The following is a 19,192-nucleotide window of genomic DNA, read 5'->3' on the forward strand; positions in this document are numbered from 1 at the left end:
CGTGGAGTTCTCCCCTAGTATTAGTTAATTAGGATCAACACAATTCACGCAAAAAAAAGGATCAACACGTCTTCAATATAATACTTTTGACAAGTAAGTCTATAAAAGTATTATATATTAATGAAAATAATTATACACTATGAAAAATAGTTTTCAGTAAATCTAGTAACACCATTCATGTGTTCACAATCTACATAAAAACTTTATATACTCATAGCCAAAGGGGAAAATTTTGATTTGAGACAAACTTAGATATACTTATATTCGATTTGTGTTTAGATGAAGTTTATAAATGAAGATGCTACGGCGTTTGGATTTATAGGGTTCGTAGTCATGACTTCTCCTTTCCCGCGTGTTTACAAGCTAAAATCTATTTGTCCCACTCTATGTATTTCCATGTCTTAGATGGAGTTTTGAGAATAGAGGGCCCCCACCCACATCCACTTCAGTAGGCAGGAAGCTGGATTTTTTTTTTAAAGTTTACTCAACATTGACCGCCTCCGGTCCTCCGTTGTTCAGTCAGTAGTATCAAAGAATCTGATTTGGTGCCATAGAATATATCCTACTTGTTCATTCTTCTACACTATCTTCTTAGTGTAGTTCTTAGGATAATCAAACCTAGATCGAAAATATCTTTTTTATGCTTAGCAAATTGGGAATAACTTATTAACAGCTCTAGCTGATAGAACTTCCATCGTAAAGTGTATCAAAGAAAGAAAAAAACTTCAATCCCAAACTTGCCACTATATATATATTTTATTCTAATTCAGGAAAAGCCACTAGATTTTATAGAACCTTGTAAGAAAGGCTACACCTTGGAGAGGGTCAGTCAATGAAAGCGGCATCCATATATATACGAAAATTATCTTTGTACCTATATATATAATACATAAAGTTGCCTCGTTGCAGCTTAAAAATTAACGCGACGAAATTTCCTCCGCCGAATGTAAACCGACTCAATCCCGATGGAACGGATCCCCAACGACAACGAGCTCCTCGGACTCGCAGTCTGCAGTCAACGCCGCAGGCACACGGGATGGCGCTCCCATGGTGGCTCGCCACCACGGCGTGCGCCTCGCCGCCACCCGGCCCCGCTCCTTCGCCGACGCGCTCGCGTTCATCTTCCTCTCCCCGTGCCCGCAGCGCTTGCTCCTCGCCGCCGTCGACCTCGCGTTCCTCGTCGCCTGCCTCGTCCACCTCGCCGGACGACCGCCTTCGCAGGGGACAGGGACACCCGGGGACCGCGGCTGCCCCCTCTCCCGAACGCGAGCCGCTGCTGCAGAAGCCGAGCCATCCTCCTTCGCCGCCGCTCTCCCGCCGCCACGTGCTCGCTCTCGGGGCCCTCCGCGGTCTTCGCGGCGGCGTCCGTCGTCCTCCTCGCGCTCGCGCTACTCCTCCTGCCGAGCACAGCCCTGGCGCGCCGCGGAGGGAACCTTCCTGGCCGTCCACGCCGTCGCGCACGGCGTGGCTGCATGGACCGTCGTCGCCTCTTCGCGGAGGAGCAGCAGCTGCTGCCCCGGAGGCGCACCTCCTCCGCGTGTTCTGGCTCGCCACCCGCCCTCGGCGCCGCGCTTCTTCTCTGCCTCGGCGGTGGTTCGCGGCGCGACCGCTCGCTGCTCTTCCCCGATGACATTCTCGCCTTCGCTGGTCTGCTCGTCTCGCTGCCTCTGGCATACACAGCGGTCACTGGCTTCACCGGCCATGGCACCGGTGCACAAGAAGGTGAAGCAGAGCACACCGGCGCGGAGGATCCTCCCTCCTCGCCGTACGCCGCCGCTTCGTTCCTGTCGCGCACGACCTTTCAGCTGGATCAACTCCCTCATCAACAAGGGCTACGCAGCCGATTCCCTCAAAACCGAAGACGTGCCCCCGGTCTCTGCCGGCCCACCCGCGGCCGAGGCGGCGTAACGCCCTGTTCATGTCCAATTGGCCGGCGTCGCCGGGGTCTCGGCACCCGGTTGGCGTGGCACTCTGGCTATCTTTCTGGCCGCAGCTCGTGCTGACTGCGTTTCTTGGCCTCGCGCGCCTGGGTGCCATGTACGTCGGCCCGTCGCTCATCGACGGGTTCGTCGAGTTCATCCGCCGCGGCGGGACACCGTGGGAGGGCTTCCGGCTCGTTCTCATCCTGCTCTCCGGCAAGGCCATCCAGACGCTGGCATCCCACCATTACAGCTTCCAGGGACAGCTTCTGGGCATGCGCATCCGCGGCGCGCTGCAGACGGTCGTTGTACCGCAAGTCGCTGCGCCTCACCGCCGGTGCCCGCCGAGCGCACGGTGCGGGCGCATCGTCAACTACATGCAGGTCGACGCTGGGATCGTGTCCTACGCCATGCACGGCTCCACGGCTGTGGCTGATGCCGCTGCAGATAGTGGTGGCGTTGCTCCTCCTGTACGCCTACCTCGGCCCCGCCGTGCTCATGACGCTCGCCGTGATCACCGCAGGACCGTGGTCACCGCCTTCGCGAACAAGCTCAACCTGGCGTATCAGCTCAAGTTCCTTGGCGTCCGCGACAGCCGCGTGAAGGCCATCACCGAGATGCTCAGTAACATGCGTGTCATCAAGCTGCAGGCGTGGGAGGACACCTTCGGCGGCAAGTTCGCGACATCCGGCGGGAAGAGCTCGGGTGGCTGGCCAAGATCATGCTCTTCATGTGCGCCAACACGGTGGTGTTCTCGAGGGTCCGCTCGCCATGACGGTGCTCGTGTTCGGGACCTACCTCGCCTCCGCGGGCAGCTCGACGCCGGCAAGGTGTTCACGGCCACGGCGTTCTTCGGCATGCTGGAAGGCCCCATGCATAACTTCCCGAGACGATTGTCATGTCCATGCAGGCGTTTGTGTCGCTGGATAGGCTGAACAAATTCCTGACGGACGCCGAGATCGACACTTCGGCCGTGGACCACATCGAGAGTGGCGGCGCTGGGGACACGGTGGCCGTCAAGGTGCAAGGCGGGGTGTTCGCTTGGGATGTGCCAGCGGACGAGGAGATGAAGGGCAACAACAACAGGAGCCCCGCCATGATGTGGCAGGAATGGCCAGGAAATGGGGCGGAGTTGGTGACAGTGCTGAGGGCATTGACGTGAGGTGAGGAGGAGTGAGATTACGGCGGTGGTCGGGACAGTGGGCTCCGGCAAGTCATCGCTGCTTTCCTGCATCATGGGGGAGATGCACAGCTCTCCGGCACGGTGAGTGTCTGGATTCCTGACTTCATTGGTATATTTTGGTCCCAGTCTAGTTTTACGCACTGTCTTTTTCGTTGCTTCTGTTTTTTGTTTTTTGGTCCCAGTCTAGTCTAGTGTCTGGATTCCTGTCTTCATTGGTGTTTTTTCGGATCATTTTACTTCGTTCTCATCTCCATTTTCTCTTTGATATAGGTTAGCATATGTGGAAGCACAGCATATGTTGCTCAGACCTCTTGGATCCGAAATGGAACCATTCAAGAGAACATTTTATTTGGAAAGCCAATGCATCCGGAGAGATATTCAGAAATCATAAATGCTTGCTGCCTAGAAAAGGATTTGGAAATGATGGAGTTTGGCGACCAGACTGAAATAGGGGAGCGAGGGATCAATCTCAGTGGAGGGCCAGAAACAGCGCATCCAGCTTGCAAGAGCTGTTTATCAAGACTGTGATATATATCTTCTTGATGACATATTTAGCGCAGTTGATGCTCATACTGGATCAGCTATTTTCATGGTGAATACCTCTTTCGGTTCATTTTGATGTTAAATTTATTCAGTTATTTTAATTTGAAACTAGTGAGTGTTGCAACTGTGATTGGTAAATATGTTTGGGAACTTGTGGACACTTCATGCTTGCAACAAACCACATTGGCTAGATTTATACCGACATTATGAAATTCAGAGTTCTATTTCAACATCAGATACCAAAACACACATGTCATCATAAAGTTGCAGAAAATGATAAATTTGGCCCTTGAATAAGAATTGTGCTGATACAGTATCTATCAATAAGCTCTCTGTTTCTGCATGCATTTGGTCTTTCAATATCTTTGGTTGCTGAGTTTGAGAAAAAAACCTTCACGTTCGTAGTGTCGTAAATATTCACCATGCCTCATATGTGATACATCATAACCGTCATAGGGAAATGCTCAATTGCTCAGTGACCTTCATTCCTTTACTCTGTTTTCTGTATAAAATAAATGTGCACCGACTTTCCAGACCATGCAGATTACAGATCTGCCCTATATGAGATTTTATTAGAGAAACTGGCAGAGGATTGATGAGCATTGTAGATTAAAAAAGAACCTTGCATGATATTCTGTTAGTTCTAGCATTCATAATTTATGCAGAACCATGATGGTATTGAATCTGTTCACAATCAGGTGGACTCATGACCTACTTAATTTCCCAATGCTATTTTTTTGTTACTTTTGCTATTAGTTATTACAAAGAAAAGTTCTTCCAAACAAGTCCAATATGGCCAGTGTTTAATTATGGTTCCTAAGCTGTACTCTAAAACTAGCCTTTGTTTTGCAGGAATGTCTGAAGGGCATACTCAAGAATAAGACCGTGTTGCTTGTGACTCACCAAGTGGACTTCTTGCAAAACGTCGATACTATAATTGTAAGTTTTTTTATCTAACCATATTACATTTTGATGAGCACAGATAGTATTATGTTGTGCTTGCTTGTGATTCACCAAGTGGACTCTTGCAAAACGTGCATACTATACTTGTAAGTTTTTTGAACTGTCCATATTACATTTTGACGAAACAGTTTAGTATTTCGTTCTTCCTTCATCAGGTAATCTTAGCAACACTGTGTGTTGACTATAGTTAGTAGCAGCGAGTCCCTTCTCGGCAGACGGCAGCGCCGTGAGAAGGTGCGAAGCAGTTGAAGCACCTCCCCCTGAGGTCCACAGGCACCGGACGACGGGGACCCGCCAGGCACCGGGCGTCCTGCTGTGCCGGTCGTGGTCAGGCTCCGATCTCAGCGGCGCCTCGGAGTCTCCTTGTCTGGCGTCCGAAGGCAGCAGCGCGACGAAGATGGAGGTCATGGAGTCCGCACCCGGCGGGCAGAGCTCTGGTGCTGCGGGTGATCATGGCACGCAGCACAGACGACGGCGACGCCGTACTAGGAAGCGGCGGCGTTCTGGCGCTGCTGATCAGGGAGGGCCTCCTAGCCAGGCGGATGAGGATAGCGGCGAGTCTCCTCTGGCCGCTGCTAACACTGGCACTCAGGCCCCCTCTGCGGGTGTCCCTGCCCGACATCGGCGCATCATCAACACAACCGCTCGGCTAGGATGGCCAGGGCCGAGGACGAGCTTTGCAAGGCACTCTCAGTTTCGATCGTTGTACTCGGCGACCCTTTCGTTGACGTTCTGGTGGCTGAGCTTGCTTGCCGCTATGAACTGCGGTTGAGTCGCTTGAGTTTCATCATCTGAATCGGGCTGATTGCTTGCTGGTTTCTCCCCGACGAAGATACAGCAACTCGTATCTACAATGATGGGCGGCCTCTGCTCCTGCTGTTACCATGCCACCCCAACGCTTACCGAAACACCCGCCAAGCGAAAAGACCCACCGTAAACAGGAGCTGTTCTCTTATTTTCCGGCGTTGGTCCCGACTCAAGAATGCGTCTGCGGTGGTCTTGCCCTCGCTCGTCAACGTCGAGTTGAACGGTATTCCAGAGCACGCCTGGGAGCTCGAGACGGCGGAGCACTTGCTGGCTGAATGGTGTTGGGTGCGAGAGCTCCACCCTGATACTATTGAACCGGCGGGATTACTCGTCCTTCCGGCTCAAAGCATGTGTTCCCAGCCTGAGCTTATCCCGGCGGACATGGAGTTGGTCATCGTCGAGCCCCCTGTGCTTGCTGAAGAGGTTCCCTCCATTGAAGCGTGCGTTGAAGTATGATATCAAGATCACCTCTACGTTGGCTCGTCATCTGGGGCGGATGACGTCCCGCCTCCACCTCTGCCGCGTGAAGACCCCGACCATGGGCGACGTTGACGCCGGCAGCAGGCCCCTGCTACGCCGGAGTCCGCTACCCGTGGCTCCGGTGTTCGAGATGGCGCTCCTCGGGTCTCTGTGCACCGTCGACTCGGCTCTGGTCCGGTATCAGGCAGCCACGTGGCGGATGGTGTGGAGCCGTTTGATGGCTCGCAGGCTCCTGTGCCCGATGCGACGCAGCTGCCCTCAATTCCTTCAACCGCCTCGATTCAGTCGGACCCTATTGATGATATGTCGGCTGTGGTTATTGTGCCAAGGCATGGGGAAGAGAATGCGATCCCGGAGATGCCGGGGCTTTTCGTTTTGGCTGTCGACAGATGGCCCTGTTTCACGAAGCCGCTGGCCATCGCTTCTGATAAAACTGGATCTGTGGGCTCATTCTTGGCCAAACACCGGGCTCTTCTTTCTGCTTTTAGCCCAGCTCGTAGAACTGAAGATATTCCCAGCAGACCTAAAGCTGCAGCCACCTGATCGGCTGGGCCTGATCTCAAACCCACCAAGGGATGCGGATGGAGGTCTCTTCCCTTCTCCGTCGCCGGATGACATCCCAATCCTTGATCCTGTTCTGACGGCGCTCTGCACTTCTCCGATGGGGACTGCTATTCGGAACGGCGGGACACGGCTCCGCTCCCAGAACTCATCTGGCTTGCGTGGTAACCATGCCAAGCCAGTTGACGTGGCAGTACGGCAGTGACTCCGCAACCGGACCCCCATTCGTGGTCCTGGGGCGTTGATTGTCATGGCCGTGACTCCTTCCACTGGGTGCACCTCGTTTCCCCTGCCGGCAAGGATCTCACTCAGGTCTCCCTTGATGACGGCAACGAGTCGAGCAAGCTCATTATGGGGGGACCGTTGCCGAACCTGCTGCAGTCGGTGCCGCCGCACACATCACCCGGAACCACAATCGATGACTCACGCGCTACCGTCCTGTTCTGCTGGCGCCTCCACTTTGGGGAGACCCCCCTCCCTTGCAAGTCTATTCACGTCGCCGTCCAGCAGAGGGCTGGCGACTATGGAGGGGGAGGCTGTTGTCTTCTACTTCCCCTTCGGCAACCCCTCATCCAGCCACAGCTTTCATTCTGAAGATGGCAAAGACTCCTAATGGTCTTTTGCGATTCCTCACACATCAGCAAGAGAAGAAAGAAAGCCACCCCCCAGTGAAGCTCCGCGCCGCAGCCGGCGGATTGCTGGGTTGGGTGTGGATCAGCATAAGGCTTGTCCCACACATCTGATGAAGCGTGTGGATGCGGGCTCTGGATTTGGATGTAGATGATGAGAAGGAGCAATTGGACCAACAGCTTCTTGAAGACTACGCCCAGCGTTTTCGTCAGCATGTTACACCCTCCCATACAAGGGCGCTGGCTGCTCTCTTTGGATGGGCACCTACAGAGGAGGACTTTGTTGTTGGGCCGGGTGGAGTGTGTAGTTTGATTTTACTCTTAGAGTTCCTGGTCGTTCTCTGTTTGTATCCAAATGAATCCATCACACATCTTATTTTGGAATGTAAGGGGGCTAAATTCTGTAGCAAGAAGAGATGCAGTGCGCGTGCTTGTTGATGCAGCCAGAATTGACATCCTTTGTCTTCAGGAGACAAAGATGAGTGCAATTTCTCGTCAACTTATCTTGTCTATGCTTGGAAGCGATTTTGACAACAATTTCATTTGCCGCCCTTCTATTGGTGCCAGTGGAGGAATTCTAATTGCCTCGAGACGCCGCTTGGGTACTGTTCAGGATAGCCGAGTGGATAATCACAGTGTGTCAGTCCAATTCTGTCCAGCCACTGAATCCCCTGGTGGCTTACTTGTGTGTATGGCCCCCAAGATAATCAGGAGAAATTCAGTTCTTGCAAGAGCTCAGGGATATTAGGAGTCAGTGCACTGGCCCTGGGTGGTAGCAGGAGACTTCAACCTCATATACAAAGATGAAGACAAAAATAACAGCAATCTGAACAGAGCGATGATGGGAAGATTCAGAAGATGGATTAATGATATGGCAGTAACGGAATTACCTCTCCATGGGCGCAAGTTCACATGGTCCAGCTCCCCCTCTAGTGCCTCTCCCACATTGGTGAAATTGGATCGGGTGTTCTGCTCCCTTGATTGGAAGAGATGTTTCCTGATTGCCTTCTCCAGAGCTCGGCTTCTAGATGATTCAGACATTGCCCACTTATTCTTGGGGCTGCGGAACAGTATTGCAAGTAAGAGACGGTTTCATTTTGAATCTTTTTGGCCCAGCCTGGCTGGGTTCCTGGAGACGGTTGCGACAGCGTGGAGTTCAGTGCAACCCCTTCCCTGCCCTGTGCAAACGCTGTCCCAGAAATTCAAAGCAACAGCTAGAGCCCTCCAAAGTTGGAGCCAAAAGAAGATTGGCCATATTACATCTCAGCTAGCCCTCGCAAAAGAAATCATCCATCAGTTTTGATATTGCACAGGATAGCAGAACCCTCCAGTCTAATGAATTATGGTTGCGTAACAACCTCAAGAAACATGCCTTGGCCTTGACCTCGTTGTTGAGGACAGTGCAAGGTTGAGATCTCGAATTGGATGGCTGAAAGAAGGGGACGCCAACACAGGCTTTTTCACAGGCAGGCAAGACATAGAAAGAAGAACTTTATTGCCAAGCTGAAAGATGGGGACAATATCCTCACCAATCATGAGAGAAGGCTGCTGCAATCTTTGATTTTTACTCAAATTTGATTGGGGAGGACAGTGACAGGGGCAGAACAATTAATCTGGACAGTCTTGACATACCCAGGTATGATCTGGAGGCTCTGGATACCCCTTTTTCTGAAGAGGAGGTTTGGAACACTATTAAAAAGTATGCCATCAGATAAAGCTCCGGTCCTGATGGATTTACTGGAAAGTTTTATAAAACTTGTTGGGTGGTGATCAAGGGTGATCTCATGGCTGCCCTGCAGGCTGTCTAGGGAAAAATTTCAGGAACCTCTGGATGCTAAATTCAGCATATATTACTTTAATCCCAAAGAAGACAGAGGTTGATCAAGTGAAGGATTTTAGGCCCATCAGTCTGGTTCACAGCTTCGCTAAGTTGGTGACTAAAATGCTTGCGAACAGATTGGCAAGTCACCTCGATCAGATGGTCCTCCCCCAATCAAAGTGCTTTTATTAAAAAACGGTTCATACAAGATAACTTTATGTTGGTCCAGCAGACTGCGAGATTCTTGCACTCCCAAAAGCAGCCCAGAATACTACTTAAACTGGACATTACTAAGGCTTTTGATTCTGTATCTTGGTCATTCCTCCTGGAGGTTCTTGATAAAATGGGTTTTGGCTCGAGATGGCGTGATATTCTGTGTGGTCTATTGGTATCTTCTTCCCACTCGGGTGCTCCTTAATGGTATCCCTGGAGATTTTATCCAACATAGAAGAGGACTTCGTCAAGGGGATCCCCTCTCTCCGATGCTTTTTATTCTGGTCATGGATGTTTTAAATTGGATGGTTACAAGGGCTTCTGAGGCAGGGCTGCTACAACCCCTATCTAGAAGACCAATTAGCATAGATTTTCCCTCTATGCGGATGATGTGGCCCTTTTTCTCAGACCGGCTGCAGAGGACATCTCTCTGACTCTAAGCATGCTCCATCTATTTGGGGATGCGTCAGGGCTCAAGACTAACGTTCAGAAGAGTAGTGTGATGCCAATTCAGTGCTCAGAGGATGATATGGCTGTAATACAAAGCTTACTGCCTTGTGAAATTATGAATTTTCCATGCAAGTATTTGGGTTTGCCCTTGTCTCTCAAGAAACTAACAAAGGAGCAATTCCAGCCAATAATTGACAGAATCGCGGATCAATTACCGGGTTGGAAGGCAGATTTGATGACACGAGCTGGTAGGGTAGTGCAAGTGCAATTTGTCTTGACAGACATGCTGATCTATCTAGCCATGGCTATAGATCTACCTCCCTGGGCAATTAAGGCCATTGATAAAATCAGAAGAGGGTTCGTGTGGAGAGGACGCAAGGAAGCAAAAGGTGGACATTGTCTCATCGCGTGGCCCAAGGTTTGTCGAGCAAAGGAGCTAGGTGGGCTTGGGATTTCTGATATGAAATCTCTATGTATTGCACTAAGAGTAAGATGGCCATGGCTCAAAAGTCTGAACCTAATAAACCCTGGGCAAGTTTGCCACTGCAAGTCAGCAAGGATGCTGAATGCCTCCTCTCCCTGGCCATTATTACTGAAATTGGTGATGGTGCCAATACCCTTTTTTGGAAGGATAAATGGTTGGCTGGTAAGAGCATTCAGGATCTTGCACCCAATCTGTATGTTCTAGTACCAAAAGGAAGGGCACGCAAACACACTGTGAAGACTGCTCTTGATGAGATGAAATGGACAGAAGATATCCAAGGGGAAATACCTGTGCAAGCTTTAATGGAATATCTTGAGCTATGGGATATGCTAGAGGATATAAGTGTACAGGAGGGGATCCCTGATAGGCATATTTGGAGGCTGTCCGCCTCAGGTAAATATACAGCTAAATCAGCCTATGGTGCACTTTTTGAGGGAGCCCTCAGTTTCGCCCCATTTGAGCGCATCTGGAAATCTTGGGCGCCCCCTAAGTGTCGTTTCTTCATGTGGCTGGTTGCTCACAATCGCTGCTGGACAGCTGACAGGTTGGCTCGAAGAGGTCTTCCTCATCCGGACCATTGTCTGCTATGTGATCAAGAAGAAGAGAACATCCAGCACCTTCTCATTGGGTGTGTGTTTGCAAGACAATTCTGGTATGACATCCTACATAGCATCGGACTGGCAGCACTAGCCCCGCAGTCAGATGTTTCCTCCTTTGATGATTGGTGGGACAAGGCGGTCTTGACAGTAAGCGAAGATGCGCGAAAGGGACTGAATTCCCTCATTATCCTAGGAGCCTGGACCATCTGGAAACATCGAAACGATTGTGTCTTCAACGGAGCTACCCCTAGATTATCTACAGCTTTGAACCTTGCTAGGGAGGAAGCCCTCCTTTGGTCTTTGGCTGGTGCTAGGGGACTGTCCCCGATACACAGCTCTTGATGTTTAGAGGGTCTCTGGTCATGGTTTTCTTCTCAAGCATAGGTGATTAGTTCCAGTCAGTAAGTGGAAGTGGAGGTGTGTTGGTGTTGTGTTTGTGGGTGTGGGTGTGTTTGGGTCTCATGTATGACTCCTTTCTCTTCTATTAATACAATGATATGCAGCTCTCCTGCGTATTCGAGAAAAAAAAAGACTATAGTTAGTAGCAATGTTTTCTTTCTTGATATATGGAAATAAACAGTAATCTATAATATTCACATCCGCGGCTACTTGGAAATATAGATACATTTTAATTCAAGTCCATCTTCAGTTTGTTTTTGCTATGAAGATATGTTGTATCTTTATCTAAAACATGAGCATATGTATGTATAATGATGTTACTCCGATGATACCATGCTTATTTTGTTGAGAGCTACAGGAAATTACATTACATTAACTTGTGTGTCAACATGCAGGTAATGAATGATGGGTTAGTCATCCAGTCAGGGATCTATCGTGAATTACTAGCATCATGCTCAGAATTTTCGGATCTTGTTGCTGCTCATCATAGTTCAATGGAGACACCAGGGGCACAAGGTTTTCATGTTCAGAACACAGAGAGCTCTGAGGCTTCCACTGGATCTGTAGATGCCCCATCTTCGGCATCAAAATCCAATGATGAAAATAGTGAATCAGCTGGCACTGCAACAAACAAAGAAGCAGGTTCTTCTAAGCTGATCCAGGAAGAGGAAAAGGAGAGTGGCCGAGTAAGCTGGCGTGTGTACAAGTTATATATGACAGAGGCCTGGGGATGGTGGGGAGTTGTGGTCATTTTAGCTGTGTCACTGCTGTCAGAGGGCTCCAGTATGGCTAGTAATTACTGGTTATCATACGAGACATCAGGAGGCCCTGTATTTGACACCTCCATATTTCTTGGTGTTTACGTTTCGATAGTTGCTACGACAATTATATTGGAAATGATCGCCACTCTTATTGTGACATTCTTGGGGCTTCAATCAGCACAGGCCTTTTTCAACAAGATGTTTGACAGCATTCTACGAGCACCAATGTCATTTTTTGACACCACTCCTTCAGGAAGGATCCTAAGCCGGGTATGTGCTGTAAAGCCAACTAGACAGCTTCTATTTGTTATACATTATGTAAATAATCACTCCTTGAAAAGTAATGTTAATATTTTTGTGGTTTTGACTTTCACAGGCATCATCGGACCAATCTAAGATTGATACTAATCTTGTGTTCTGTGTTGGTTTTGCCACATCAATGTGCATTTCAGTGGTTACCAACATAGCTATTACTTGCCAAGTTGCATGGCCGTCAGTAATTGCAGTACTTCCTCTACTGCTTTTGAACATCTGGTACCGGGTATGATGTGATCCAACTACCACAATGCATCCCGGAGGACTTCTGTTAATGTACTACTTAAGATAAATACAACACTCATAATTGAATCAATAATAAAATGAATTTCTTTCCTTTCATCCTGTTTTTCAGAATCGTTATATTGCGACATCTCGAGAGCTTACTCGTCTTCAAGGGGTAACAAGGGCGCCAATTATTGATCACTTTACAGAAACCTTTTTGGGTGCCCCAACTGTAAGGTGCTTCAGAAAGGAGGATGAGTTCTACCAGACAAACCTGGACAGGATCAATTCGAATTTGCGTATGTCATTTCATAATTATGCAGCTAATGAGTGGCTTGGATTTCGCCTGGAGCTAATCGGCACACTTATTTTGTCTATAACTGCTTTTCTCATGATCAGCTTGCCTAGCAATTTCATCAAGAAAGGTAATATTCTAATCTGAATTTGCTGCATATTCATAAAACTTTGTATCTTGAGGTAGAGTAGAATTGAATCAATTGATACCCTTGTAGTATGTATATTGAATCAATTGATACCCATGCTAATTTAGAAGTTATGTTAGAATGTCTAGTTATTGTGCCTGTCATATTGTTCTAATAAGAGTTGTTGCCTGTTCCCTAAAACGAGTTATAGTGGATGTTCTCATTTGGGAATAATATAATATACTAGAAATAAATGAATTGCTAAGTAGGAATGGATTGCTTTTTTCTGGGGTGAACTTCATAGCATGGCTTATTGTCCTTATTGTGTGAATATTTTTTTTTCGTGACCTTGAATGGCACACTTTTCATTAAGAGGAAGTAGAATTTGGATTACAGGAGCAGGTCACCAATGGTAATGAGAATTATCATCAGTTGCCTAAGACCGATATAGCACTAGGCGATATTACAAACCAAACTTTGCGACAATAGCTGATAGCATCCACTAACTACATGATCATGACACAGAGTCACTGCGCCTCAGGGAGGATCCCGTCAACCTCCGGAGCAAAACTCTATAGATGTTTCTTTCAGCAATGAAGCATTAATAGTTTTTTGAAAGCATGTCAAGTCTTAAAATTTTTCTGTTGCATCATTGTATGTCTGAAGGTGAATACTCAAAAAGGATAACTGACGAATTCTATTGAAAGATAAATCACTATATTTTCTCAGTTTGATCCTTTGCAAAACTTAAAAAACACAATTCTGATGCAGAATTTGTCGGCATGTCCCTTTCCTATGGTATTTCTCTCAATTCCTTGGTGTACTACACAATTTCCATAAGCTGTACGATCGAAAATGATATGGTAGCCATAGAGAGGGTGCATCAGTACAGTACTCTCCCTTCTGAGGCAGCATGGGAAGTTGCCGACTGTCTTTCCTCACCAGCTTGGCCCAGCCGAGGAGATATCGATGTGAAAGATCTGAAGGTCAATACTTTTTATCTGTATTACGTTCTAGTACCTTAACAAGTGGTAAGATGAATGAGTAATAAGCACAGCTCTTTTCAGGTTCGGTATCGTCAAAACACACCACTAATCTTGAAAGGAATTACTGTGAGTATTAAGAGTGGAGAAAAGATTGGAGTTGTGGGAAGGACTGGCAGTGGAAAGTCGACTTTAGTGCAGGCTTTATTCAGGATTGTGGAGCCTGCAGAAGGTCATATCATCATCGATGGTGTCAATATCTGCACTTTGGGGCTTCGTGATCTGAGGTCTCGCTTTGGTGTGATTCCCCAAGAACCTGTGCTCTTTGAAGGAACTGTAAGGAGCAACATAGACCCAACAGGGCGGTATTCCGAAGCTGAGATATGGCAGGAAATACAACCTAAACCTATGCTCTGTTTAACAAGATGAACTCCCTCTTGGATGCTTAACTGTTTTTTTTCCCTTCTATCAAGCCTGATCTGGCCAAATTTACTTCTCTGCAGGCCCTCGAGCGTTGCCAGCTAAAGGATATAGTAGCCTCAAAACCAGAGAAGCTTGATGCACTAGGTTTGCTCTGTTTCTTGAGTAAAAGATAACTGTGCTATAAGTTTCAAGCTTATTCAAGTTGTCAATTATGTTATTAACCAAGCATATTTGAGAACTTGTATAATTTGTTCCCCGTGTGGTTTCCACACACTACTTTGCGTCACAAAGTTACAAACCCGCTACTTAAAAGTACAGCTTCACGGATACAGTTTGAAATACACACAAGTTTAGACCTGCAGTGCAATTCAGTTGTGGCCCCCCTTTTTTGTGGCACGATTAGCAAAACATGAACAATGTTTCTTTGCTCATCGTTTGTTCTTTGCAGTCGCCGACATGGGGGAGAACTGGAGTGTAGGGCAGAAGCAGCTCCTCTGCTTCGGCCGAGTTATACTGAAACACAGCCGGATCCTCTTCATGGACGAGGCGACAGCTTCTGTTGATTCTCAAACAGATGCGGCCATCCAGAGGATTATCCGCGAGGAATTCACCGAATGTACCGTCATCAGCATTGCACATCGGATACCGACTGTTATGGACAGCGATCGAGTTCTGGTGTTGGACGCAGGTAGGCCTTTGCGTGATTTTCCTGCCTTTCTCCTATTTTTCTGAAGACTGCTAGGTTACATGTTGCGATGTTTTTCATTACCATAGCAACAAAAATTACAAAGTAATTACACAGGTTTAGGTACCACGATTATCACACACAGATAGTTGTAGCAAAAGATCTAGCTGCAATCCAGGCCATCCCAATTGAAACTGAAGTGGAGAGCTGATTGCCTTTATTAAGATTTTGTGCCTCTGTTCAGCCATTGTGTATGTGTTTATCTGTATCAGGTCTCGTGGCAGAATTCGATGCACCCTCCAAGTTGATGGGGAGGCCATCACTCTTTGGTGCGATGGTTCAGGAGTATGCAAGTCGCTCTTCTAGCTTGAAGGAAACCGTTGGATGAGACCACTTTTCATGCCAAAACACGACAGTATAGGAGAAAGTTTAGGCATACGCATAGGCATAGCATCTAATGAAAAGGAAAAAATAAATTATAGGAGTTTCTGTAAGCTTGCGAGCATAAAGCTTTGTTCGCTACACCATGTCTTATCTTCAATAGAACTGAACTATTCGGTTTGCATTTCCACCAATTTTGTATGTGATGAAAGCTCAGAGCATCTACAGGAAGTTTGTGTAATTTACTTGCTAAACCAATACTTTTTCAAGTTAAGAAAATACTTCCTCCATCCTGTAATATAGCGCATTCTAGCATTCAAAATTTGCCCTCAAATATAAGGCATTCTAAAAGACAGAAACCCATTTTTCATTAAATACTTTTCATTTATTAGCCAATCACCACTAATCGTGTCGATGATAGCGTCTTATTAGGAAATAAACGGAGGGCACATATGTCTTTTGTGTTCTCTCTTAATCTGTCCTAAAATTTTTTAGAATGCACTGTGTTATAGGACAAAGAGAGTAAGTAGCAATCTAAATTTATCTCACTCTCCAATAGTTTCATATATGAACTTTCTTATAATAAAAAGGCCATATGTTGTTTTTTAGACGAAAGAAGAATTATATTAGATCTAAGTACATCATCACGTTACAAGTACACTGAAATACACTACGTATATCCAAAACCTGATCATCTAAATTGTCCCCACGCTTTGTATAGCCCAAAATCTCAACTCCAAACCTATATGACTGGTTCGTATAGATGACCACACAGGCAAACACTCGGCAAAAGGCCTGAGAATATATGCCCAAGGAACGACGGCCAACATTCCTGCAGGCGAAGTGGAGAAACTTCTTCTTTCTTGTGTTTTCCTTCTTCTTTCTGCCACCGAAAAATAAGAAAGATTGATCTAAAACTTATTCTCCCTAATCCATCATTGTGGTCAGATCTAACCACAATAAAACGGAGAAGAGACCGGAGAAAATTATTCCATGACGGCGACATCATCTCCGCCTTGATGTCGCCATCCGGAAAGCCAAGTCTCCATGTCTTCAAACCGATGAAGTTGCTGACGCTGATGCCGCCCTCATCTTCAACAGAGCTGCCATGGAAAAAACGAATCCACCCTGCCCCCTAGCCATCATCGGGGAGGAGGGGGAGGAGATAAATTCCCAGTACCAAGAAACTTGGCATGGAGAGTCTCTAACCCTAGATGACTCGTTCTACTAGAAAACTTATAAAAAATAATGGATCCCCACTTCCCACCGGCCCTTGGCGAGACGCTGGAGGGGAAGGGAGGGGGACTATTGACGGTAGTTAACGACCATTATAAACCATCAATATAACTTGTGTAAGGGCATAAAATAATCATCAACATAGGTTTAGGGGTTTAAACTAACAAATTTCACAAGTTTTGCTGAATCCGTGTTTTCAGCAGGGTTTATCCAGAAAACCGTCAAGATGGACCCGAACGTCAGAATTAATCGCGCTTCTCTGCGACGAATACAACTCCAGAAGGTTTCAGAGGACAATAGAAGGCAAACCACCAAAGAAGACCACAAAGAGGCAGACAGGTGAGGACAGCCGACCCCACCTGTAGGACGTCTGGCCCCCTAGGCCCACATGGTAGCCCCTCCTCGTGAAGTCGGTTCTCCACCGCCTTAGGGTTTGCATATACGCCGTTCTTTCAAGTTGGTTTGATTCGAGGGCTCAGAATTGATGCTTCCCCCTATATATACCAGCCCCTGCCACCCCTAGGGTATCCTCCATCATTCAAACAGTCATTCAATCAAGAGATCAAACCTTGATCATCCTTAGAGCTCCACCATATTCTAGGTCATAGCTAGCTAGGCTAGATCTAGAGGAAGGCAAGCTTCGCTTAGATTCCTGATCTTATCAAGAGCGTGGCTTGGTATAGCCCCTTGTATCCTCTTTTATATCTTTCATTATTCATATGTTTACTACTAATTGATTCGACATTGTTCTTAATATTATTTATGTTCCTAGTTATCATGTTCATCATTTACTTTGATTGTATGCTTAGTATAACTTGATTGTCTTTATGTTCAAGCATAAGTTCATATAGCGCTCACCCTAATGTACATGGGGTGAGTGGTCGACATTGTGTAAGCGTGGCACTTATATGTTGTGTACCTATGGATGCACCCCTATATTCCGGGCCATGTGGTAGATCGCGGATGTGACACTCCCGTTGAGTCCTTTGTAGTTCACTCCCCGAATATAGGTCAAGTAGGATCTAGTTATGAAGGAAGTCATGCTCTGTTCTTGATCTTCCTTAGTAATATCCCTTATGTGTAGATATAAAGTTGATCTTAGCCATGACTACTAAGTGTAATTACACTATTCATAGTATGCTTTAACTTGTAATAAAAAGTGACTTAGGAATTATTTCTCTAATATCTACTTAGCCATGTTAATACCTATAGAAAGGAGTACTCTGAGTGATCAGTGTTCATTTATCATTTACCATTCATATATATTTATCTCTTGACTTACCCCTGTTGTGAGTAGAGTAATGGTTATGGTTTATTTCTCTATCAAAAGTATAAGTTATCAATATATTCCATCTAGTCCGTCTTCCCTGTGGTAAACATATAAATAACGATACCTAGGAATACTCCCTGGGTGAAATGCTACAATGGTAAATTATCTGTGCACATGCAGATCCCTTCATATACATATTTGCATTCTTCCTAGTCACAATAAAATACTTAAGTACTTCTTAGTGTCATTCTAGAGATGACGCTAGAAAGTACCAACAAGCATTTCTAGCATCATAGCTAGAGATGACAACTTAGCAAAAGTGATATTAAGAAATGTCAATAACATTAGGTGGCTACTTAAACAAATGACAAGTTTATAAATACCAATAAGCATTTCTGGCGTCGTTGTCGAAAAAGGTAGCTAGGCAAAAAGGAATATTGATAAACTTTTAAATATTGATGTTATCGAGGAAACCATTGACCTCTGCTCAAAACAGGCTCAATCAGGCTTACCCTTGTTCTATCTACTTTTATATCTTATGTAGGGTATTGTATGACTGGTTTTGACCTTTTGACAAACTACATTGAAGATCTAGAAGCATTAATTAGGAGGACCAGAGCTAAACTTAAGAAAGTTCCCACTTTAGAATCAGAAGACAACCAGACAAGAAGCTTAACACTAGTTTTTGAAGCCATGGCTGACAAGTCTCTCCATGAATTCTCTGCTCTAACTATGACCAACATCCATACTGGACCGGCGATTAACATTGGAGACAATGCTTTTGAGCTCAAGCCAGCTCTCATCAATATGGTGCAAGCCAGCCAGTTTTGTGGAAAGGCACATGAAGATGTGAGGGCTCATCTCCAACACTTCCTGGATATTTGCAGCGCTTTCACCATCAAGGGAGTTACCAGAGATGCCATTTTACCTTGCCTCTTCCCATTTTCACTTTTGGGGAAGGCAAAGCAATGGTTCTAAGCCAACAACGATAGAAATACTACATAGGAGAATTGCTCCACTGCCTTCTTAGCAAATTTATTTCCCACAGGCAAAACCAATGCTCTACGTGGAAGAATTTCAAGTTTTTAGCAGCAATATGATGAATCTATCCCTAAGGCATGGGAACGCTTCCAAGACTATATATCAAAATGTCCTCATCATGGGATGGAGGATTGGCTACTCATGTAGACTTTCTACCATGGGTTGACAGACAACACTCATGAGAATATGGATGCCGCTACTGGAGGTGTATTTTTATCACTCACAATCACACAAGCAACAGCTCTTGTGGAGAAGATGGCCTCCAACCAAGGTTGGAATGAAGAACGTCTTTAAACCCGCAAGAGAGGTGGATGTATGCATCAACTTAAGAAGGTAGACATGTTGTCTGCCAAGATGGACCTACTGATGCAGAGGCTTGAAGACCGAGCCACTGAAAAGAA

The 19,192-nt window shown here is 46.5% G+C and overlaps 1 protein-coding gene, 1 non-coding gene and 1 pseudogene across 2 annotated transcripts; 2 read left to right on the top strand and 1 right to left on the bottom strand.

The window, feature by feature from the left end:
- Nucleotides 1-944: 944 nt before the first annotated feature.
- LOC136494448 (ABC transporter C family member 4-like) lies at nt 945-15,561 on the top strand (annotated as a pseudogene).
- Nucleotides 10,104-11,079, top strand: LOC136494929 (uncharacterized). Its single transcript, XM_066491096.1, has one exon. The coding sequence runs from the start codon at nt 10,306-10,308 to the stop codon at nt 10,990-10,992; it is 687 nt and encodes a 228-aa protein (XP_066347193.1). The 5' UTR covers nt 10,104-10,305; the 3' UTR covers nt 10,993-11,079.
- A 3,246-nt stretch (nt 15,562-18,807) lies between the features above and the next one.
- On the bottom strand, nt 18,808-18,916 carry LOC136495107 (small nucleolar RNA R71). Its single transcript, XR_010768888.1, has one exon. It is a non-coding gene; the product is annotated as a small nucleolar RNA R71 (small nucleolar RNA).
- Between the last annotated feature and the right edge of the window lie 276 nt (nt 18,917-19,192).

The sequence above is a fragment of the Miscanthus floridulus genome, chromosome 11 (assembly GCF_019320115.1).
Source record: "Miscanthus floridulus cultivar M001 chromosome 11, ASM1932011v1, whole genome shotgun sequence".
Classification (NCBI taxonomy): Eukaryota; Viridiplantae; Streptophyta; class Magnoliopsida; order Poales; family Poaceae; genus Miscanthus; species Miscanthus floridulus.